At 43.6% G+C, this 25,027-nt stretch overlaps 1 protein-coding gene across 3 annotated transcripts in view; it reads left to right on the top strand.

The window, feature by feature from the left end:
- The first annotated feature begins 4,913 nt into the window (after nucleotides 1-4,913).
- The window catches only part of pou2f2b (POU class 2 homeobox 2b), a 54,697-nt gene continuing 34,583 nt past the window's right edge, over nucleotides 4,914-25,027 (top strand). For 2 of the 3 annotated variants that reach the window (XR_015865014.1, XM_088409771.1), the window contains exon 1: nucleotides 4,914-5,943. Coding sequence is in view for 2 of the 3 variants with exons in the window: in XM_088409771.1 (XP_088265897.1) it covers nucleotides 5,844-5,943 (100 nt within the window). In the remaining variant the exon portion in view is untranslated. The remainder of the gene's footprint in view (nucleotides 5,944-25,027) is intronic. The other variant, XM_088409767.1, reaches the window with a different exon arrangement.

Genomic DNA, 25,027 nt, shown 5'->3' with positions numbered 1-25,027 from the left:
CCACGAACGTGTTTAATCCGGCCCGTGAGATGTTGAATTTGGCATTATCACAATAAGTATACAGCATGTTATTTTAGAAATGATCAAATACTTTCTTTTACAGATGGGCAGATTGTAGAATATAAATCATTTACGTTTCATTTCAAGGTATCAGTATCGAAACCAGGATCGGCCTCTAGGGGGGGTTTTTAAATTAAGAACTGCAAATTAGAATAAATAAAATAAATAAAAATGCTTACTCTTTTGGAGGGGAGGGGTATAATTTTATCAATGCAGTATTAAACATTTTGATTAAAAAATGAGGGGGAACAATTATCTTTTGGGTGGGGGTTATATTCAATTTTTTTTAAAACTTATATCCATAAATCAAATGTATAAAATGATAAAAAGTTAAGACAAGTATTTTTTTTGTAATTTATTTTAAAATTTTAAGCTATTTTACTTGTGATTTTTTTATGAGATGTAGAGTTATATAATTTGAGTACCCACAAAAAAACCACAAAAATTTCATTGTGCATTTCGTGTTACGTTAAGGTCCACCCTGTTGTATTAAAATATCATTTGAGAAAAAAAGATTCAAAATATACTTCTTCAGTGAACATTCAGCTATTCATATTCAAAGTGCTTGATTATGTGCTCATAGAATTTATTTAAAATCGTACAGCCTGTTATTGTCCACCCAGTCCGCAAGCTCCCATATTTTGCTGTTACAATTAAAGAAAAATCAATGAAAAAATGTGAATACCTGAAGCATATGAATTTCTAACGGCATAACATTTACTTCCTGTAATGAATTTCAACTTGTTTTTTTTACTTGGTAAAAAAATGACATCTCCAAAGCACATTAGGGTGACCTTGACTCAAATACAAATACATGCAGTGTTAGACACGAAGGTATTCATGGAATAACACACGCGATTGATTGATGGTTCTCTTTGAGGAAATTGTTTATTTCAGTTCATTAATAATTATGTGTTTCATAGCAATCATTTCATTAGCAATCAATCCCCATTTTATATGTGAGATATGGCGAAATATTTGCAGCAGCATTTGGAGTTGGGCTCTGTATAGTGTCAAGATGGATGCTGGTGGGGGGGGGGGGGGGGGGGGGGGTGTCATTCCCCAATGACAGCGGCTCGGCAGGTGTTATTGGTCTGTTTCTCTGTCCTGGGGCCCTTGGGTCTTCCAGGTTCCCCAGGGAGCAAAAAAATCTGTTGGGGCAATGGACGCTACGGGGCGCCTATTGGCAGCTAGAACCAATCGGACCAATTTTCAGGGACAGCATCAAAGCACATGGAGGGTTTTCTTCAAAATAGTCCCCCCCCATTATGGTTAGCGGCAATATACAGTATAGGTGTGAGTGTACATATATATATATATATATATATATATATATATATATATATATATATATATGTGTGTGTGTGTATTTTTATACTGCGGATTATAAATCAGTCAGAATCACATTGTAGAATATAAATCATTTACATTTTATTTTTTAGTATTCGGTCCTTTGATCCTCACAAAATCCATATCAGTCGGGCCATAATCAAGTCCTCACGGAGGCTGCCGGTACCACCCGCCGATACTGAAAAGAAAATCTGACAGTAAGTCCTCCTCGACAGTAGGGGGCGATGTATTGCAGCGGTTTGACTCAAAAGAAAGATATTTAGTTTTGTTTTGTCAACATCACCAGTATCAGTCTGAAAAAAGTAGTATCGGATATTCTGGATTTTTTTATTTTTTTGGGGGGGAAAAGAAAATCTGACAGTAAGTCCTCCTCGACAGTAGGGGGCGCCGTATTGCAGCCGTTTGACTCAAAAGAAAGATATTTAGTTTTATTTTTGTCAACATCACCAGTATCAGTCTGAAAAAAGTAGTATCGGATATTCTGGATTTTTTTTTGGGGGGGGGTTGAAAAAAAACAATAACTGTGTAGTTTCATCTCGGACATAATATAAAAATGACTTTATACGGGGAGAACAGGGCGATTTTATTCCAACCTGAGTGGGGGTCTCAGTGTCCAACATGGCTCTAACATTTATTTACGTTACGAAAAGTCAAATGCGGCCCCAAAACCGAAGGTGTGGGTGGATGCTGTAAAGGTGTAACCCCCCCCCCCCTTCCCCTCAGTGTGGCGCACCCTCCGCCCCTCCCTCCGTTTCTGCCTCGCACACACGCACAAGCGCACTACATTCTCCAAGAAATAATTGCTTTTGTCTGGAAGGAGTGCACGAGGGAGGGAGTGGGGGGGGGGGCGCAGTCCCCCCATGGAAGAAAAAGGGGGTCTTTGAAGGACAACCAGTCACTGGCGCCTCCTCGCTTTTCCCCTCCTCCTCCTCGTCCTCATTGGATGTCATCTGTCATACATGACGCTCGGGGAGAGCCGCCATCAAGCCCGCTTGTCCACTGCGGGACATTTTTCTTCATTAAGGCCGCTTTAGCTCGCAGCACATCCGCGCCGGCCCTGATGATGAAAATCCGGCCAGCACCCTCCTCAGCCGTGATTCCGTGGAAAAAAATGTCCCATAATTGCCCCGCGGCGTTTCAGGTAGAAATCGGAGGCCCGCAGGAAGGACGGAACCGGGCCGTGCTGGGCTGGGCGGGCGCCAGCGCACGCTGGCTCATTTCTATTGATTCCTCCATATTGACTGCCATGTTTAAAGTATAGATTTTTCTATTTAAAAATCTATATGGACAATAATCTGGCGTGTAAGCGCCTGGCGTTGACTGATGCCGGCCAGTAATTGACGGCGCGTAAGGCGGCTGGCGAGGGGGGGGGGAAGGATGCTGCCGATGCAGGGAAGCGCTTTTTATTTTCAGGCCGCGTGCCGCGGGTTGCCTGACATCATGCCAAATACGATTCCGACTACCCTTGAATTATTTTGAAAAATGATTTAACCCATATGCAGTATTTTGACCATTTTTCGGTCATTTACTTACAGATCATTCTGGTGGTATGCAAGTGTGCTAACTAAGCGGTTGTGCCATGTGTAAATTTGATGTCATCATCCGGGTGAAATTTCAGCTCCCTAGTGTCTTATTTCAATGGTGTGAAATGGGTCGTATTTTCCACATCATTCTGGCAATAATTTAGCCAATTGATGGCACACGTGCTAGTGTGATAACTTAGTTGTATGGTGTTGAAATTTGACATTTTGTCACCATCTTAGTGAAATTTCAGCTCCCTGTTGTCTTCTTTCAATATTTTCCCTTTGATGTGAAATGGGTCATTTTTTCCGCATAATTCGGGTAGTCGTTTAGCCGAGGGATGGCACACTCATGGGATTGTGATAAGAGGTTGTTCCATGTTGAAATTTGTCATGTTGTTACTGTCCGGGATAAATTTCAGCCCCCTAGTGTCTTCTTTCAATGATTTTCCTTTGATGTGAAATGGGTCCATTTTTTTCCGCATCATTCTGGCTGTATTTTACCCAAGGAATGGCACACTAGTGGTAGTGTAATAAGGGGTTGTGGCATGTTGAAATTTTACATGTTGTCATCTAGGTGAAATTTCAGCTCCATAATGTCTTCTTTCAGTGCTTTCCTTTTGATGTGAAATGCCAAAGGATTGGGGAAAATACCGCGCAAGGGTTAAAAGGGAATACCCTGAGATTTTCTTTTACAATAATATGCTCTATGCAGACACACTTGGTTAATAAAACAAATGTTGTGGAATATTAAATTGCGGAATCGAAAATAAACAGCAAAATTGTTGCATTCATATTCATCAATAAATCAATCTATCAATCAAATTTTATTTGTATAGCCCTGAATCACCAAAGTCTCAAAGGGCATCGCAGATGAAAAGAGGTCATGTCGAGACTTCTTACGATAAAAGAAGTCATACAGAGACATCCTTACTGAGTCCTAGTGTCCTCAGTCAAGGACATCCAATGAGAGCTTAAATGCTTAGGTAGGATGCAGGTGACTTTGCTGTCTTGCGATGGACAAAATGGACATACCAGTGAAAACAAATGAATAGGGTGGCTTTCCAGTGGATATGTTAAATCAGCGGTGTCCAAACTATGCTCCAGGGGCCGTTTGCGGCCCTGCGATGTAGAATAAAAATACATTTTGACATGACCTGCAATACTATTTCCAAAAGATTTGATGGTGGACAGCATTGGAAGTGTGACAAATGTCTAATTTGCCTTGTAGCCATGTTTTTTTTTTTTTTTTTTGGGGGGGGGGGGGACTACTTTATATAGACAATGGATTGCTTGATTGATTTCTTTTTTTTCTGTGTCAAATCAGTTAAATTAAAAAAAAACATACTTGGCCCTTACATATTTCTATTTTCTTCATACGAAACACCTCTGTGTTAAATCATTAAAAATATGCAGGACATGAAATTATTGAAAAATGTACGTTTAAAAAATGTATATGCCATGATCGGAGCAGCTTGTTTTGTATTTTTTGTTTTACTTTAAAAATTCACATGCAAAAAACAAAAAAAACAACAACAGCTTGTTTACCATCAGTTTGCGCACACCAACCCGGAACTCTCAAATGCTCCAAAACAAATAAGAATCATTTTGAAATCAGTTTGCGGCTATGAGATAAGTTAATTGCGTTGCATGTTGGTGTTTTAGTCCTTAAGCATCACCATTGGATTCTCTTATCGGGGCTCCTCCTATTTTTTTTTTTTAAACCCTCTTTCCAAATGCACTGATCACGGCTGGCATCATTATAGCCTGTATTATTAAGAGCGGTAGCAAGGGGGGTGCGAAAAAAATCGATACAGGATACCTTTTGCAGCGCTAGTGAAAACGAGGGAGAAGGAGGGGAGGGAAGGGGGAGGGAGATGGTGGGCGAGTGGAGGAGGGCTTGGGGGGTGCTGATGTGTGAGTAGTAGCGGCTCCTGAGCTGCCTCAATGTTGCAGGCAGGCTGCCTAGTGTGGCACATCGCTACAATCGTGCAAGGGAGGCGGGTCGAGCGAGCTGGCTGCTGCATACCGGGGGGGGGCTTTAAAAAAAAACAACAACAACAAAAAACAACAAAAAGCCAAAACAAATAAGAGCGTAACGAGACATACACACAGGCGGATGGACGAAGTGTAAGTTTGCTTTTCCCTCGGGCCGTTTGTTTTGTTGTTTGTTTATCTGTCGATTGATTGCGTTTTAATTACAGGGGGGAAAGGGGCGGAGATTCGAGGTACGAGCGCGCGGATGTGTATGTGAAAGTGCGTCCGTGCGCGCTCACGTGTGCGTGCGTGCGCACGCGTCTTTTAATTAACGAATCGGCGCCTTTCTTTCATTTTTTTTTTTCCATAATAAGCTAGCTAAAAGCGAATGTCTTTCGAAGCAAGTGTTCGCCAAGTATATAGCTCCAAACCAAATATAACCACACAGTAAGACTTTTTTTTAAAAAGAAAAAGTGTAATTATTACCCTCTCGAATGCTGTTTTCGTGCCGTCTTTTGTCTTTATTCAAGCTAATAACCAAAGCTAACTCTCTTAGCAAGCTAGCGACTGTTTTGACGCCTTTTTGTAATATCGCCGTCGCGTTATTCACTTCCAGGGGCCTCCATGTCGGATTATTAAGTCCAAAAAAAAAAAAAAGAAGAGCAGTCCTCGTCGCGTCGAGCCAACTTTTCCTCTCGTCTATCCGTCTGTGTGGCGTCGGAACAGGTTCTATGCACATTAACGCCGGGTTAAGTCCGTAAAAGTGCCGAGGGGGGGCTTCATGTGTACGCAGCAGGCGGCGAGCCGTCCACGCCGAACCGCCTCCCGAACAAGCCGGACCGAAAGCGCCCCGGCGGGGACCGAGCCGGCCCCGGCTCCTCTTCATCCTCATCTTCATCCGAAGCCAAAGAAAGAAGCCGAAGCCGGGGGAAGATCATGTTTGTCCCCTTGCCGGTTCCGTTCGTCTTTCAGAGAGCCGCCCCTGACCTCAGCGCCTGGCGTCTCAAGTCCCCCCTGGCTCTCCGCTCCAACTCCGGTAAGACGTCTCCGCTTGTCCCCCCCCACCCCTCCTCCTCCCCGCGGTTGTGACACCTCCGCCCCGCCTCGGTCGCTTCCTTCCTTCCTTCCTTCCTTTCTTTCTTCCTTCCCCGAGTGTCGCTGTCTTTCTCCCGGAGAAGCGCGTCCGTCCTTCCCCTCTCGTCCACTGCCTCAGCCTCCGCGCCTCTCCCCGACTAGACTCGCGGCAGGCAGGGAATATTCATGCCAACTTATCGATCCTCGCGGAGATCGATTCCTCGGGCCGCTGGAAGCAAGCGAGGGGGAGATAGTAGAAGGGGAGCTCCGAGGAGCAAATGTCCTCTTTTCACATGCTTCGTTTTGCTCTTCGCTGGCGATTTCATTCGTTTTATTGTGCAAGATTACTGTTGTGGACTTTTTGGGGGGCTTGCTGGGTGATCGCATCCTCGCTCTCGGTCCCCCGCGATGCTGCTCGGGTGTTATGCCGGGGATGAGAGCGCTGGAGCGGGTGGAGACAGGCGTTTGTGCTGGTTGGGAAATGGAGCTCCAGGAAAGAGACAGATGAGGGGGAAAAATCAACCAGTGTCCCTTATCAACGTGGATGCTTTAATGCAGTTCTTGAAAATGTATGAAAACATATTTTTTTTATCACATATTATCAACCGAAGTCTGTAAATAATCCTTAGGTCATGGTTAAACCTGCTAGGAGCATCCTTATCCGATTGATATCGGTCCAATATTGACATCAGTCCAAAATCACGCCCCCCCCCACCCCACCACACACACACACACACACAAAAGCATGAGATTAACTCAATATACCTTCAAAATATATAATATAAAAAGTCTATTCCAGATTCCACTCCTGCTTTTCTTTCGACTAAATGGTTCCTATTTATCTAATTAACCGAGTGTTTCTGAACTTTATGCTGTTTGAAGCGTAACTATCAAGTCTCCTCTTGCATTGTATACAAAAAATTAATAAAGACATTTGTTGTTCCTGATGATATCAAATCTATGTTGGTATCAGGCAGTAGTGTAGCCCCCCCCCCCCCCCCCCCCCAAAAAAAAAAAAAAAAAAATCTGATTATATCAACCTACATTCAAACTCTTCATTCTAGACTCCGCGCTTGCTTTTACACCCAATGAATGGCTTTCAATTTATTATACCGACTATTTATGACACGTCTAACATTTCATACAAAAAATAAAGGTGTGTATCAAACCTGATGATATCAAATTTATATTGGTATCTGGCAGTTCTGTAACCAGCAGTATCACTATTGCTATCATAACAGAAGTAAGGCTGGGCAATAAATTGATTATTCAATTATTTCGTCTTTTTAAAAATACCAATTTGAAATTGAGCTAAATCGCGAATTTGAGTTTTTGCGCAAGCGGCATAATTCTTGTTTACAAAACGTGTTTACGGTAGTTACTAAGTACGTACAGTAATTGGTGTACTGTAGAAATTTAACTCATATGCGAATGTACCTCTTGTTTTTCCATTTGATAATTTTATAGCAATGCTGTTTTTCGAATATAGATTACTTGGACATTTTAAAGTTCGAAACATCGGAGTGCGCGTAAGAAAAGTCCCATAGCTGCATTACAAATTACAAATTGCTTCATGCTCCAATTCATTCGCTCTCAATTTGAAAGGAAACATGCCATTTGCCTGTCTCGGCTTGAAAAAGCTCTGAATAAATTCACAGATGCCTGCGGAAACCTCGTTAAACACTCACATACCCCCCTGAACGTGCCTTCACGTACTCCCAAGAGTACTTGCACCCCCATTTCGAACTGCTGGCCTAAAAGTGTTTATTGTGGACATATTTATTTCTGCATTGACTTGCCCCCTTGTCCTGCTGTAAGGACATTTTTACAGTAGGCCAGTATCCGCGTCGGGTGAATAAACGCTAGCCGGCGAGGCTGAGCTCTTAAAGGGCCAGGCGCCCCAGCTCCCCTCACCTCTCATTTCCAAATCACTTCAAGCATATTTGATTCGGAGCGCACCGGGCATCGCCGCCGTTCCTGCACACACTCAGTCAGCAGTGCGCGGCGTGTGACAGTGATGAGATAGGTGGGGGTGGGATGGCGGCGGAGAGGAGTAGGGGGATGGAGCCTGAATGAGGCGAAAGGAGCAAGAACCAGGGAAGGAGGAGGAGTTCTGCCGCTGAAAAATTGCGAATGTCAGAAGGAGATAAAAAAAAAAATGCGGGCAGAGAGAGAGAGAGAGGTGGGGGGGAGCGGGTGAAAGTAAGAGCAGATGACAAGGTGAAAAACGAGGCGGGGAGGGAAAACCCAGTTTGAGCTGGAGAGGTGAGAGGAAAGCGGCGGATGAGCCATTATGTTGCGGCGGCCCGCCATTGGAAGAGGCAAGGCAAAGCGATGCCATGTAGATGACGGGATAACACTGATTCACTATGCCAGTGCTTCTTAACCTTTTTTCAAAGTACCATCTGTGAAATATTTGTTCCAGTTGAGTACACCTTAAGCGTAGCATTTTTTGGGAAGAAAAAAAAAACTAAAATTGAGTGCTTCCTGTCTCCTCCATGTCTGTCTTTATTCAACTTTGGAACTACATTTGTAGTGGTATCTCTTGGTGCATTTTATTCAGCGGCTCCAGAAGATAGTTTAACATCATCGCTTTGATTTCTGGCTTGTCTGTTGAAAAACCACATCAAAAACGACAATTCATATTCTAATACAACCTCACAAAAAAGGCATGCAACAAGGAATGATAACACAATTTAGCAATAAGTTACTTGATTTTCCTATTTGTTTGCTCTTAATTAGAAAGGAAAAATGTACTGTTCCTGTCATAGCAATAAGTTATATTATAGTTTTTTAAATACTAAGCAACAAACAACTGTCGATGTCCTGTTTGCAAATTCGGGATATTGTCGTCAAAATGCAGAATATCGGGATGCGCTTTTTTTTTCATCAAAATACAGAATGTCGGCGCAGATAATCAGCCTAGCCAATGATCTTTTTTTCCAACTGCATTTTTAGACGAGCAGGCCTGGCGCGAGGGGCCCTCGCCGGGGCTCTTGACTGGAGCGTCCACTTTACTGATTTCTTTGCCTTCTAACGGCTCCTTGACTCCTTTGACTCTGAACCGTGCATGTTGAGGGGTCACGGCAGAGAGCACTTGACTCAGCCCCACGTGACCCTTCTCCGCCTCCCGACGCCCCCCGCTTGTGTTTTGGCCCTCTTTCATGTCAGAATAGGCCTGGAGCGTGGCGGGGCTCTCATGAAAGGGACGCGCCGTCGTATGACATCAAAACTGGCATGTCGGGCCCTTTTCCACCTGGGCGGCTTGAACCCATCCAGTCTTTTGTTCCATTTTTAATGGAATTGTGTCTCCGTGTCTGTATGTGTATAGCGGAGCCATCAACATTAAGCGCTCGTATGAAAGTTTAATGGGACATGCCGGAGAAAGGCCGGCTTTCCCGTATGACGCCGCGTCACACACGTTAGATTGGTTCATTCCAGCTATGCGCGTTCTGTCACACGCTATTAAGCGCCGGCTTCCACCGTCCACTTTCCAATGTCTCCGTACTGTACATACTTGCTAACATTTGTGGCTCATTCACGTCTTTTGAGATATACACACAATCTTTAACTTGGCGGAACACAAGTGGGGCGCAACTTTGATTATTTTTGGCAAAAAGAACTCGAGTCTGGTAGTGAGCAAAAGGAAAACGAAAAAAACTGCTTCGGGCGCTTTCAACGTTACACTGATGAGGCGTTCACTGACTGCTCATAATGTGGGAAATCTGAAACACTCTTAACCCACAACAAATATAACTTACATATATAACATATATAACTTATGATATGAACAAGTAAAAATGAAGAATTTACAAAAGATGGAATGGAATCTATTTGCTTATAGTCTTTCATCAATCTTGAAATTGCTACTCCAAACCAACGTGGCTCATTTGTGTCTTTTCGTCCTGTTTTTTTTTTTTTTTTAAGACTTTTTTTCTCTGGGTCTACATATGATAGACACAGCTACCGACGCTAGCTAGCGCCGGACGTTGAGTTTTTTCAACTTAGTTTTGCTCAAATGGGGTGCAATTTTGTATTTTGGACTTTGGGAATACCCTCAAAGTCATAGGTGTTAAACTCCAGTCCTCGAGAGCTGGTATCCTGGATGTTTTTGATGTTTCTTCTTCAGACACATACCCGATTCAAACGATGAGGATGTCTTCAAAGCTTGCTGGTGAGCTAATCATTTGAATCAGGTGTGTTTTGAAGGGACACCTGGAAAACATGCAGCTTGCGAGGACTGGAGTTTGACAACTGTGCTCTAAGTAATGATTTCTTTGAACTGAGGACTAACTTTTAAAAAGTCCAAAAACATTTCATGCACAAATGCTCATAATGTACAGAAATGGACATTTGTTGTATTGCTGCCCCGTTGGAATTCGTAAATTTAGTATGGCCCTCGGAGGACTTTTGGGGAAAAAAAAAAAAGTTCCTTCCCTGGTTTTAGACAGAGGATCAATTGTCCACATCCATTTCTCTGTGATGCATTGCAGGCCGGCACGGCGCGTATTTGTGTACGAGCGATGGCCCACGTGGCGAGCAAAAGAGCGTGCGGGGATCGGCCTGTTGGAGGGGGGCGAGGGGGGGCGTGCGAGTCGCAGTGTTAACATGATTGCAAATGACAAAATGTCAACCTGGGTTTGTTAGCGACATAATGGGGAATCAATAGACGCGAGAAAGATGTCAATACTACATGCTTTATTGCATTAAGCTACCTCTCTCCTTCTTCGTGCCCCCCCCCCGCCCTCGCCCACTCCCGGTCTCGCTCGCTGTCACAATACAATTCTCTCCCTGCTAGAATTAGATTGCGAAATATGACTACGGGAGCAGACTGATGGCGGAATGCTCCGCCGCCTAATGAGCTTTTGGTTCTGCTCTTTGCGTACATTAGGCTGCTATATAGATGCACTCCCCGCCGCACCGCTTGAGGCTTGACTTCAGTTTCTGCCTGCATCCATCTTCCAATTTCAAGGAGATATATATTCCCTAACAGGGCTAGGCAATAAACTGAATTCATCCGATTCATTTGTCATTTTAAGAATCAAAGATTTGAAAATGAGCTAAATCGTGAAATTGAGGTTTTCCAAAAGTGGCGGAATGTTGGATGGGTGCTTTGCAAGACATGCTTAAAATAGGCATAAACGACTTCATTGAGGTCTTTAAACATAGTGAGCCAATATATGTAGTTTGTCTATCATGAACAGCTTTTAAACACTCCTATAACCAACACTTGAAAATGTTTGAAAAGTATTTGAATAGGTGGTATTGAATGTATGGATTTATAAAAATGTAAATATCCATCAAATCGGCCTTTCTCGTCGCTATGTACATACTGGAGAGTCTTACTATACGGCAGGCTTTTGAAATCCCTTTTAACGCCGTCTACGTTTACCTCTTTAACAGACGTGCACAGATGCCCAGCAGCTCGCCCAAATGTCTGGAAAGGAATGTTTGCGCCGCGATGTGTGGCTAATGCACTATTAATGCTGATGAGGTCCCATAGCTCATTAGCAGCAGCCAGCGTTATTGAGTTTCTCCAGACCACACACCCGCACGCATCAACCACTAGCATATTAATAACCATTACCACACAGTGACCTTTAGCGCAAATACTTCACTGGCAAAGAGAGACGCACGACATCAGAAATTGTGCAAACTCGGAGCCTTTCCCCTCCCGTGCTCGCATTAGTCCACGCGCAAGCAATAATTTTGGTTAGCCACGTCCAGTGAAATACAGCCCAGCATTAGTCCTAATCACAGGCCGGGTGAGCAGGCCACTTCATCAGACCTATCACCTGGAGAGCACACGCACAGGCCCGTAAATGGACTCGCTCTACGTGTGTGTGTGTGTGTGTGTGTGTGTGTGTGTGTGTGTGTGTGTAGTTGCCGGCAGTTAATCAACACATCAGCGGGAATCAACACATTCAAAGCGCCCGGCTCCATTCCGGCTATTGATTTATAGCTTTTCTTTCCGTCGTCGTCTCTCGCATCCAGATGACGTACGTGTATGTCCGGAGAACTGCGGCGTACTTGACCTCTACGGGGGCGGGGGCGGGGGAGGCATCCTGTTCTATTGTGGGTGGACGCCTGGTCGGCGCTGACCCGGCCTGATCAGGACCTTGAGTGGGCTTCGCAGCACGCTACCAATCACGGGCTGGAAAAACCGCTTGTCAGCCCCTGCTGGTTATTGACCACTCGCTTATGGTTGATTTTGCCGCTTATTGCCGCCACCTCGGGAACGCTTTGTTTATGGCTTAGCATGATTACGTGACAACACAATTTCTGCTTTGATTGATAAAAGCCAAGGACCTTTTGTCTTTTTACATATATTCCATGTAGCATTCCTGTTGAGATCTCTCTTTCCATGCGCGTCCCAACGTTTAAGTTTCTGGTTCTCAAATGATGTTACGTGAAGGCACTGCAAGGGCTACATAAATCTTTACCAGGTATCATTAAATGTAATATGTCACAAGAATAACAGTTTTTTTTTTTTTCAAATTAAGAGCAAATTAATTGGAACAGCAATTAGGTGGGGTGGAAACCCCTATTTTTTGTGAAAAACCTTTTACCAAAGGTTTTGGGTTATCCCTGCATTTTCAAGATTTCTTTTGGTAGGATACTAGGCGTACAGATACCAGTTTATTTATATTTGACTGAGGCCACACTGAGGATAGTGTTTGTCAAATATTGGTACAAGTACCACTGGGGATACATGGAGGCACTTCAGGGGCCGTGTGAGATTTTAAAGGTATCAGCAACTCTTAATTGAGTATCGTGACAGGAGCAGTACATTTTCCTTTTCAAATTAAGAGCATGTTAATTGGAACATGAACCAACTTCTTTAATGTTTTTGTTTAATGTTTTTGGCTGGTGGTGGGGATGTAACCCCTGTTTTTTGTAGAAAAACTGAAGGTTTTGGGGTTATCTCTGCTTTTTGAAGATTTTTTTTGGGGGGGGGGGGTTGGGCACATGCCGATACCAAGTCTTTGGCTGATACCACCTTTATTTTAAAGCAGCGATTCTCAAATGGAGGTACGAGTATCCCTGGGCATACATGGAGGCACTTAGGGGACTATGTAAGATTTTAATGGGATTTCTGCAGGTATTTGCTATTCTAATTGAATTTTGTGACAGGAGCAATACATTTATATTTTCAAATTTAAAATAAATTAATTGGAACATGAAGCGACTGCTTTTTTAAAATTTTTTACTTTTTTAATTTTTTTCTTTTGAGGGGGGAGTCTTGGCGAGTAGTCACAAAGCAAATGCTCGTATGCTCCGAATATCAATGCTGTCACCCGGAGAAAAAGGTGGGATCGAATAGCCTTACTTTCCAAGCTAGAAACAATGTTCACTTACGTGCATGAATTTAATCAAATTGTTGATAATTCCGGTCCAAGTTTTCGTTTGAACTCGTCCGCTTTAGCAGGACCACCACATTCTTTCTGTCAGAGGGACTTCCTCCGTGTTTTTGTAACAAAAGCTGAAGGTCCAGGACGACAGCGCGCTCATAAACGCGCCAACAATCAGTTTTACGAGCCTCGTGTCCTTTTTTTTTTTTTTTTTGCGGGGGGGGGGGGGGGGGGGGGTGTTGTTGATTGCTGCAGGCTGTCACCTCTGGCACCTCGCTCATGTGCAAGTACATTTAGCTAATAAAAAAGACCAATAAAACCCAGAGGTTTGATTGGGTGTCTCCCCTTAGCCCGGCAGAGCGGACGGCTAAATCAAGGGTCCTTCTACCAACCCCCCCGCCCCCCCTCCAAACCCCATTTCATTTAGCTGATAAGATTTATGGTAATGAAGGTGTCCTATTAACCTCTGGGTTTCCACTGCTGTCCTTCACTGTGAGGGTGGATGAGAGTCATGCTCGGCGAGCGCGGCGAAGGTAGCTAACATGTCCTCTCTTGAGACTCAAAACATGCGCACACACACGCAGACACACTTGCGCACACACACCAACAAATAAGCACCAAAAGCAGCTCAGGCCTATTGAGAGGTTTGAATACATGTTTAATCTCCCTCCACTGGTCATTCTCCTGTTTCTTGATCCCCTCCATCCTTCCTGCTCTCCATCCTTCTTTTCAGCAGTAGGCCTCTGTTCTGAAATTAATCTGCTGTACTCCACCACCTTTTCGCCCGCTAATTCTCTTGTTCGGGCTCCCTCACGTCCGGGCGTCCTTTTGTTGGCTGTCGATGCCCTTGCGGAGAGGGGGGAAAAAAAAAAAAAAAAACACAACTGAAGCTTCATTTTAAAGATCTTAGCAGACAAATATTACTGCAGTACATATATTTACTTAAAACTTAAATTAAAGCCTTGTACAGTAACTGTTCTGTTGGCTTTTTCCGTTTCCATCTATTTGGCTGTAGTCTCATGGAGAGCCGTGGTTATATTAGCGGCGCCCGGAAGTCTAATTAAAGTGAAGCCTGTAGCTGACCAAACATGATAACAATCCCAGTTTACACTTGAAATTACAAGTTATTACGAAAGAAAACTAAGTAAGAGATTTGCAACGCTCCGGTGAAGCCTCTTTCCTCCTTCCAACAGCTAGTGTTTTATGATTGAGACTGGTACTGCTCTCTTGGTCTACCTAACAAGGTTGGGGCGGGAGTAGCTAAGAACTCCTGCCCACATTGGTCGATGGTCACGCCTGGAACTAATCATGTGTCTAGTAGGACATGCACATGCTTTCAGCAAGGAGATGGGCACTCCTACAAGACACGTTAAGTTTATATATATATATATATATATATATATATATATATATATATATATATATATACACACACACCTGGTATTGACTATCCAGACTCCTTATGAACAAAAAATGTCTTTGGGAGTGAATGAGACAATATAGACGTCAATATAGTCTTTCATCGTTTTGTCCACCGCCAGCCCTCCATCCAAGAGAACCGTATTGATATTCTATAGGGTTCAAATTATGTATAAAAAGAAATAGGGAGGTGGGCGCGTACAACCCTCCCGCTTCTGTACAAGGACTGCACCCCTCCGTCCTTTTGTGTGCTTGTAAAGAGGGCCAAGAGAAGGAGGCACGGTAGGGGTTGGGGGGGGGGGGGGTCCAAGGAATGACTAAGTGACCTCTCTCTCCCCTCTTTTGACGCTCTCATGTTCTGTCCATTTCACCGTGGCCCCTCCCCTCCCGCTTTCATCCTATTTGGTTCCCCCCTTTTTCAGGCTGGTTAAGTCGCCATGGCTGTTGCCCTCGCATGTCCTGTCCTCCCCCTTCCTCCCCCGTAGCCTTGCGTCCTCCGCGCCAGCGCTGCGCTTGCCAAAGTGTCTGCAAGACGCATTAAGGCCCATAAAAGCCTAGTTTGAGGCGGCACCAGTCAGAGGTAGTGTACAAAAGTGACTTTAAATGAGCCGATGATTACCCCGGAACACGGGAGTGTGGCGACCAAGAGTGAGAGGCAAGGCTGCGGCAGTTTCTTGCGCCGCTCTCTTAAAAGAAAATGGAAGAGAAACCCATGTTTGTTTGTCTCTCCCTAAGAGCTAAAAAGCCCACCTGAGTGCAGGCGTGGCCACGCAAAGTTGCAAACCCAAATATCCGGCGGTCCCCCCCTCCCCTCGCTGTCACCCCTCCGCCTAATTGGCCACATGCTGCCTTGAGTGACAAGTGTAATCATCAGTCAAATTATAAAAGGGGGGAGGCAAAAGGGGGAACAGCAGAAGGTAGTGTTGGAAGAGGGGGGGTGAGCGGAAGTGCTTTGATCAAACCTAAAGATGGAGGGAGGGCTGGGAGTCCAAACAGACGGAGCTACATGGAAACCTGCTGTCCACACACCTGCTGCTTCGCAGAGCGCCGACGTTAGCCGCCGCTAATGGCGCAAAGTCTATTGATTGCCTTTCTCATGGAAATGGCATTGAACTTGGCCTCCCGCTTTCTGCGCCACAGCCTTGTGCCAACAGAATACATCTACTGTATATATATGTGTAGATATACATGGTTGGACAAAAGTGGCGTTATTGTTACTTTATTTTAGGGTTTTCACAATTCTCAACTGCGAAAGTTAAAACGTAAACTTTGGAGATTAATTCCAATTTTATGAAGCTTTAAAAACATTTTTCAACTGTTAACTCAGTTCAATTAATTTCCACTGGTGGCTACCTGCAACAAAACTTAGTGGATAGTCTTTTTGTGCATACCATCAATTTCGCAATTGGGCAAAGTTTCAAATGATTTAGTCTTTGACGCATCCTAATTAATAAATAAATATACATATAGTGCAGTACAACCCTAAAGATAATTAGCTTTGATTTTCACTATAAAATCAGTAAAATATCTCCATACCTAAAATAGCTTCTCTGCCATCAACCACGCCCACTTTGTTAGCGAGAGCAGATGCTGTAGCTTGTCAGTGCACTAACGAGGTTTACAGTAATTAGGAGTGCTGATGAAGCGCTTTGATTCCCCGGCTGTGGCGGCGCGCTCATTAGCGGCGAGCTAGCCGCGGCCCCAGTCACATCCCATTAGGCGGCTCAGTGTACACTCTGAATCAGAGCGGGAGATTAAGCGCGGATGAAAACGCTCGGCTTGCACGCGCGCACACAATCTAAATTGGCTAAAGTCCACAATGCTCTCACTACTATAATAAAGTTTGTGGAAGAAAAGTCCCCCTTTAACTACACTTTTAAAAAAATATACTAATTAGACTGTGATACATGGAGTGTGAAGTTTCTCCTCGGAAAAGTTGCGATTTACAAAACACTTAAGAAGAGTCAAACACAATCTCCTTGAGCGCTAACAACTCACGCTACTCCATTGGGCCACGCCTCTTAAAGGCCACATACGTAATAGGTGCTCACGACTTCATTGTGGCGTTTAAAGAGAGAGTCCGTTTACTTTGCCTGTTTTTTAACAGTAAAAAAGTTTGTTTTCTCTACAATGAACTCTTTTAGTGCCAACCATTTTTAGACACTTCTTTAATACTCGAAAATATTTGAAAAAAATATATAAGTAGCTGGGATTGATTGGCTGGACTCTTAGAAACGCAAAATGACGTCTTTGGGCTTGAATCAGTTAATTTGACAACCAATATAAAGTCAAATAAAATGACATCACACGTGCCGAAGGCTCAGGGAACGACGGCGGGAACGACGGAATGGCCGTGAGCCGTGATTGGTTGATACCTGAGATTTGAGCACAGCTAATGTCATTTTCACTCAAGTAGAAAAATGTGTTTTGAAAGGCAATAATAATCCATGAAAAATACTTGAATTGAATTCATTCAATCCCAAAGATGTCATTTTACGTTTCTTACGTTAATTATAATTTTTCTTCTCAATTGGTTGAAGTTTTTTTTTTTTTTTTTTAACCATATCGCCCAGCCCCCTACGTTTGCATTTATGTTTGTGTACAAAATACCTTTCCAGTCTGTTTAGTACATTCTGTTGACTTAGATTTCCAGTTCTTTTGTGCCGTAGCACCCGCTCATTGTGCGCTGTCTCTTTTTCTCTCTGGCCGTCTTTTGTGTGATGGAGTGATTATTGAGGACGTGGCTCCTGTGTTTAATGTCGCTTGATGAAGTCCGCCTTTGTCCGTCTGCGCTAACCTGTCGCAACCGGGACAGCGCTTATAGCAAAATCAATACGCGCAAGTCCAAGACCGAGCCGGCCGGCGAGACGACTCGACGTGCGAGCGTGTGTGTGAATCTGTGTAGCTAGATCAATCCGGATGAACAGGAAGTTGGAGCGCGGTGACCCGGAAGGGGATTTGAACACTTGAGCCCCTGCTGCTCCTGTTTCTTGAGTGTTGTGGCTTTGGCGTCAATCGGCGCATTTAGATGCATCCGGGGGACCTCGGATGTGTTTGTGCTGTATGTGTGCGTGCGATTATTTAAGGCAGTGATTTGCCACACGATTTACAGCCAGAAATCATAATTGTTCCTGAAATAATATTTACTAATATAGCTTTGTTTATCTGTCTGTGCCAGTGAGATCTCATGGCCAGCAGAACAATTAAACACTCTGCCACGAGATGGCAATTAACATGTGTATCCATATCTTGGGAAATTCACCTTTTTTTTTTTTAAATCAGCCAATTAAGTGGACTATCTCTTTAGATGCCACAATGATGTAGTTGCTACTATTGTAAGGAGTCTGCCGATTTCACAATTTTGCACGTTTTCAAATTTTGGATTTTTGAACTGCCAAATTAATCAAATGAATTTGATTTCTTGCCCGGCCCTATGTTCAATACAGCGTCTTTAAAAACGTGTCCGGGCTCAATGACGGGGAAACGCCGGTTTAAGCGGCCAACCTGGGAGTGCGAAGTAGCGCCAAGATGACTGGCGGGAGAAGAGGGGGGGGCGGAGGACGGGGAAGGAGTAGAGTAGTCGAGGTAGGGGGGTTGTGTGAGAGAAGCACAGCTGGGAAATGAGAAATGCAAACCTCCCCCCCTGCCATCCATCCTTCTATCCATCCCTGCACCTTACACACACACACACACACACATAGGATTCCCATCTCTTTATCCTCCCCTCAGGAAAGAAGGGGTGGCGATAGGATAGGAAGAGACGAAGAAGGGGACAGATAGTCGCATTAAAATTCATGCCCCCCCCATCCCTCCCTCCCTGACTTTTTTTTTTTTCCCCTGCTGAAAATCAATAGTGTTTACTATGAATGAGTGCAAGAGTGGACAACAGTGGTGCCAGGGGGACAGAGACAGACGGAAGAGGAGGATGGGTGACTTTATTGCAGCGGGCAGAAGCACCAGAGGCCAAGGTTAAAGACCAGCTGGGGCAGTCAGACAGAACAAGAGACGCACTAAGTAAATTCAGCTGTCTTGTAAAACAGACAGAGTGCCCCCGTAAATGCATATCACGCCAGCGGCCTATCATAATAACCCAATATGAATCACGGCGCGAGCCGCCTCGTAATTACCCGCGCCGTTAATAGCCCAACTTTGCCGCATGCGCCTCGGACGCCTTTCGCCGGAGACGTGCGCGTTTTGGGGAGTCGTCGTCTTATTCATGCGTTCACCTTTAAACGTGTTACTAAAGGTAAATACAATTTAACTGATCCATTTATTTTTACTTCGTTTTACTGATTTTGGTATTTTGATTACAGATTTTTTTTTACTTTGATTGTCCAGAAAAGCACATCAAATAAAACATTATTATTATTCATAAGTTATTTTTGATACAAAATTCCTATTACAATTTCACAATAATTTTTCTCAGCCACACAATATTTTTTATTACGTATTTTATACTATTTTTTAAATTTATGATAATTTATTAAAAATTCATATTTAAAAAAAGCAGGCAAATGTTTGTTTAATTTAAAAAAATAACATCAATATTAGAACAACGCAATATGATATTAATGAAAAATCCAGTGATCAGTCCACATAGTGGGTGTTATTTTTGCTGATTATTAACCAATCCCAGTATTAAAAAATGGCTGGCTCGCTTTCACGATGCATTTCTAATTGGTTCAACAAACTTGCCACTTTTGGGGGCACCTGAAACGTGAGGATTCTGTCGTTTGAAGATTTTAAACTACCTTGATATCTCAGATAATTTCTTGACGTGTAATTCTTTACATTGTATTTGCTTATGATTTGAGGCGAATGAAACTCATAAATCAAGGCACCACAAGGCAGCAATTTGAAAGTAAAAAAAAAACTTAAACTTCTGAATTAATACGCAGTTGAAAAACTGTTGAAAGTGGCAGACATTGTGTCAGTAACAGTAACACACATTTTCTGGAGTATGTGGAGTGTTTACATTGTTTTCCCCACATAAGAGGCAGCAAGTAGCTTGGTCTTCCTACTTGTATTTTTTTTTTTTGCCTTCACGCTCTCAACTGTTGAGCATAATGTATGTAACGCTCATACGTGGCCCCTGTCCTTGCGCATGGTGAGCGTATGCTCTATATATTCAGGCATCTCATGCATTATGGAGAGCGCAGGTGAGCGAAAGCGAGCGGCCGCTACGTGCCGAGAGTTCAGGGCCAATCTCGGCCGCGGCCCTTTTGTTATTAGCATAGCATCTCCATTTCAAATCGGCCTGTCAAAAGCCGACACCATCTTTTATTCAACGGCCGATATTGATCACGTTATGCATACATACAAATCCATAGTGCATACTCCCGCTCGGACCTTTCATATGCTAATGAGACCATTCGCTTGCATAACCACGGTCCACCGGCTTTATGAAGAGTCTTGATGCAAAATATGGCCTCGTGTACAAAAGCCATTTTGAAAAGGAATTATATCTTTCATCTCCGGTGTCAAGCGTGCATGGAAAAGCAACCAGTCACACTAAAAAGTCCAATAGTAATATTTTAACTGGGGCTGTATAGACAAGTCTTCAAAATTGAATCATGATGGTGCATGAGAGCAATTTGGGAAAGACTTTTATGCTGATCAAAACTAAAATTACCATGTTGATTTTATTTTTTTTCCCTCCGCATCTTGCGCTCCTGGTGAACAAAATTCTTGTAGTAAGAATGCAGGAAGGAGAACCTACTCTGATCGGACTCACAATCACATTTAAGACTGCGGTGAGAGGTGTGTGCAGCTCCCATTTGGTGGCGTTCGATAGCCACAAACAGAAAGCTAGCATAGTAGCAATTAAGTAGCAATTAAGAGGATTACTGCTGGGTCTTTTCTTTACCTTATAACTAAAACTGAGCGATACGGCCCAAAAATAACAAGACCGGTTTTGGGTTCCTCATCCAAAAATGAGTACAACACAATTGTCAGACGTAACGCAACAAAAATTCAAATCAAAGAAAAGCAATTGGTTTGAAACGTGAGTATCTTTAAACACAGGTTCCACTGTACAGGCTTTTTACAGCCGTATTTTTTCCTGTTCATATATTTGATGTTGCCGCGGCGACCAACTCTCCCCAAATCCATACTCGGAGCGTTTTGTCCGTAGTCAACTTCTATCCGCCTACACTCAATAAGAGCCGACGCATCACTTTAAGAGCTTTTCTTTGTCCATCAACATGTTTCTCCCGTCAATATTCCTCTCTGTGTTAACTCGGAACCGAGGCCAGCTCCGCTTATCACTCATTTTTGTTGTTGTTGTTAACCGTAGCCGCTGCGCTAAATCTCCTGGAGTCCTTGAGAGGTCACAGGGAACATGTGGGGGAGGACGGCATTGTAGCCAACATCAAGCCCGCTTTTTCATCCCGTGTTTCCCCAATGGGACACCACAATGATAAATAAGACTCGTCCTTCCTATTTAGGTTCTGATCAGCTCTTTCATTAAGCGTCTTAACCCTCAGATGTTTTTTTTTTTCTCCCTGCGATTGTCTTGTCCAGCCATCCTCCCTCTGGAGCGGTTCCCTTAGCGACTGTTTCCAAGGTGCCATTTCCAAAGGCCGCAAGGGTCCAGTGATGTCAGCCATGCATAACTGCACACCTGTAATTGTCCTCAACCCCTCCTGTGTCCAAAAAACCCCCAAGCCCTTTTTGAAAATTGAGCCTCCAAAACCTGTTTCACTTCGCCACATGAAATTTGGAGGGCGTGTCCATCAGAAGTAGATCCACAAAAAAGTCTCAAGAAGCCATTTCCAAAAAGACACAGGAAGTCGTCTATTTTGGGTGAGAGTGGCCATTTTAGGGTAATGCTGGCCATTTCCTGGCAAAGGTCTGGCAAATACAAACTTGCCCGAGTGACTGGGTCAAAGCTAAACCAAAAGGCTCTTTTGTTGAAAATGCAAAAGAGTCCTTCAGCTTCAGTTTTTTTCTCGCTTACTATGTTGGATCTATGTGTTGTACATTAAACCAGAGGTCCTCAAACATTTTTCAATGACATATTTTTCCAGTCACCTACCCCCAACTAGCGCTAAGCATTTTTGGAAGTAAGGAAAAAAAATCGGCATTAAAAAATATTAGATTTCCTGAAACACTGTTAAAATCCCAAGTACCCCCTGAAGTTCCTTGACTTAACCCCAGAGGTATTTGTTCCCCCGTTTGAGAACCGCTGCATAAGAGGAGCCCGAATGCTACTCGTATTACAGTTTGAAAATCACTGATGGTCAAGCAGTAACAAAGAATATCTGGTTAAGAATTGTAAAACACCAAATCACGTTCCAATTCATTTGCACCTAATTTGAAAAGACACATTTTTCCTGTTACGATTGTAAAGTCATTAAATGTTTCTGTTAAAATCTCACGTACCCCCTTAAGTGCCTTGACGTACCTCAAGGGGTACAAATACCCCCATTTGAAAATTGCTGTGATAGACAAAAAAAAAACCAAGAGGATTTGCAGTTTTTGTCATCGCGTGCGAGCTCTCGACGAATCAATTTCCTGCCGACTCCCTCCTTTCGAAGTTTAGTTTATTTTGGATTTGGCGAAGCAGTGACGCTTATCTTCTCAGTGGCAGTGTAACCTCCCTGTGTCCACAGTGTACATGACGCTCTACATCTGCTCCATGTTTAAAAGGTCATTTGTCAAATCTGACATTTTCTGCCCTTACCAAAGGTTTCCTCAACATCCTGTCTCCCGCACACCCATCTCCCCTAAATCAGAATTTATGTTTCTCATCTGTTTGTTTGGCTTTTGTGCAAAGCCTTCCTGACAATACATCTCGCTTCAGTGCCACAACATATCAGGAGAAATGTAGCTGGCTGAATTCTATCATTGTGTAATGTCCGATGCACTACAATATGACAGATGCGCTCCCCAGTGGGCCTTTGTGTGCGTGTGTTTAGGTTGCCTGGGTAGTGGAGTCAAGGATTTCTAGAAATGTCACTGGCAACTGGGAGATTCACCACACACACACACACACACACACACACACACACACACACACACACACACACACACACACACAGCCCGACTTTGCTAGTAATGCATGTTAGTGCACCTTCTGATTGTAGGTAGTACACACACAAAAAAAAGATTGTGGATCCTTTAATGATAAAACCACACCACACAGAGACTCATTTTTAGGGATGCAGCCATCACATACTGTGGTATTCACATATCCTACTGAAAAGTCTATCAAATAAATGGGTGTTTGGATAAAAATGAAAAAAAAATACTTTTTTGCCCGGTAAAAGAACAATCATGATAACTAAGGACAATAAAACACACTTCCACTTAATGATGCGTTTAAATTCTTTATATTCAGACAGTCATCATTTTTGACGTCATTGATGATTCAACTCAGGCGATGGGTTTCGACACTCTGCAACGGAACCTGCTTCGATGGCTGTTATTGTATTTAACCATGACGTTTGATATCACCTTGCGTCGCCAGCAGAACCTTAATGACATCTGTCAAACTGACATTCAGAATTGAAGATAAATGCAAAGTAAACCATATTATTTAGCTCCATTTGTACAAATAAACACCTCCCCACTAATAAACACCTTACTCCAAATGGACATTGCGGTTTGAGTAAAGAAATAGCCTGCTCGCTGTATGAGTGACAGTGTAATAGTATCCATTATTAAAGCTGCTTGAAAATTGATGGCGCAAAGTATAGTTTTGTGCATGCAGTCTGTCGGCTATGGTGACAGGTGAGGTAGGGTGTGCGTGTTTTGCGTGTGTGTTGCGGGGGGGTATCCTGTAAACAAATCAATGCTAAACAGTAGCGTTATTTCCAAGCTAATGCGCCTCGTTGTGCTTTCTTTCTGTCTCCCGCTTTCACTCCCGTTTCATTGCGCCTTCTCCAACTTTGCTTGCGCACCACAAACCGTTTCCATTTCTTTGTTAGTAATACGCGGTGTTTTATCTCTGTCACCGCTTTCTCCCTATTGGTCTGTCTATCCTCCAACCCCCCCTCCTCTCCCCCGCTATTGATCCAGTCATAGTTTTCTCAGTCTTCACAGCGCAGGGCCGCTCTAATCAATACAGATAATTGTCTGCTCTCTCCCCATGCCAAACATGGTCTCCCCTTCTCCCCTCGCCCTCCCGTTTTATCAATGAACCCCAGTCTTTTCCTCCTCCGCCCCGCCCTCGCAGACGGGAATTCCCCCACCCCTAATGACGGGAGATAACCTGCTTTCTTTACCGATTTTCTCCCACCCCGACCTCCCTTTCCTCCCTCGCTCATCGATTACCGTGAGAGTCTGGGACCGGCCCGACCGCCCTACAGATGTAAACACACTCGCCGCTCGTGTTGTGGTTTCGTTGCGGTTTGCCCGATGCCAATTCCCCCGCCCGCCCGGCAACATCGCAGCCACTTAAGACAAATAAACGCCTCCCTCCAGTAGATGCCAGTAATGCTCTTGTAAATACTGGTGAACACAGAGCATGTTGCTTGGGAATATTCTCATTACGCTCTCAAGGCATTTAATTTATTCCAGCAAGACATGGTTTCGATTCCACGTCCTGAAGGTATGATAACCTTGAGCAAAAATATCACGGTGTCACATCATCTCGGTGTTAAAATGTATTCATCTTAGTATTAAAAACTACAATTTTTTTTCCTTTGACCACAATCCATTGAGGAAAATAAACAAAACAAAAACAGCGATCTAATTATTTTCAGAGGCAACTTGTTTAGTTAACTCTGCAAGCACTAGTGATACCATATCACAGAACTGCACCGAGCTTCCACAACGTTCACTTTGAGTCACACTAGACCTAAAAAAAAAAATCCTTTAAAACGATGCACATTGAAATCTTGACGTTTTAACACACGGTAAATCGTCAACCCGGTTATCGGCCCATGTGTAATCTCAACTGGACTATTCCGGATGGCTCAGAAATACATTTCGCCTCCCATCCGAGCGGGCTTCTTCAGTTTATGCAACAAGGCTGGGTTAGGACTATGGCTGTCTCGATCAATTAGTTTCGCTTCCGATACAATCTCAAGATTGCATCCTAGAGTACTGTGTGATACCATATCGATCCGATTCAGTATCAGCTGAAAGGATATATGCTTTTACGCCTCGGCCAATACTCCAGACGGCAACATCACCATCGTGAGTGAAAAGGTCGTATCGGGACACCCCTATTACCTCATATTTAAATGCCTAGGAACCATAAAATTGAGAGCCGCATTTAAGTAGAAGTAAATGAAAGAGTTTCAAGTGGAGACTCAAATAAACACTACA

Source organism: Hippichthys cyanospilos, chromosome 3 (genome assembly GCF_059441005.1).
Source record: "Hippichthys cyanospilos isolate Australia breed blue-spotted pipefish chromosome 3, RoL_Hcya_1.0, whole genome shotgun sequence".
Taxonomy (NCBI): Eukaryota; Metazoa; Chordata; class Actinopteri; order Syngnathiformes; family Syngnathidae; genus Hippichthys; species Hippichthys cyanospilos.
The sequence above is the reverse complement of the archived record's forward strand: the minus strand, read 5'-3'. Positions and strand labels throughout refer to the sequence as shown.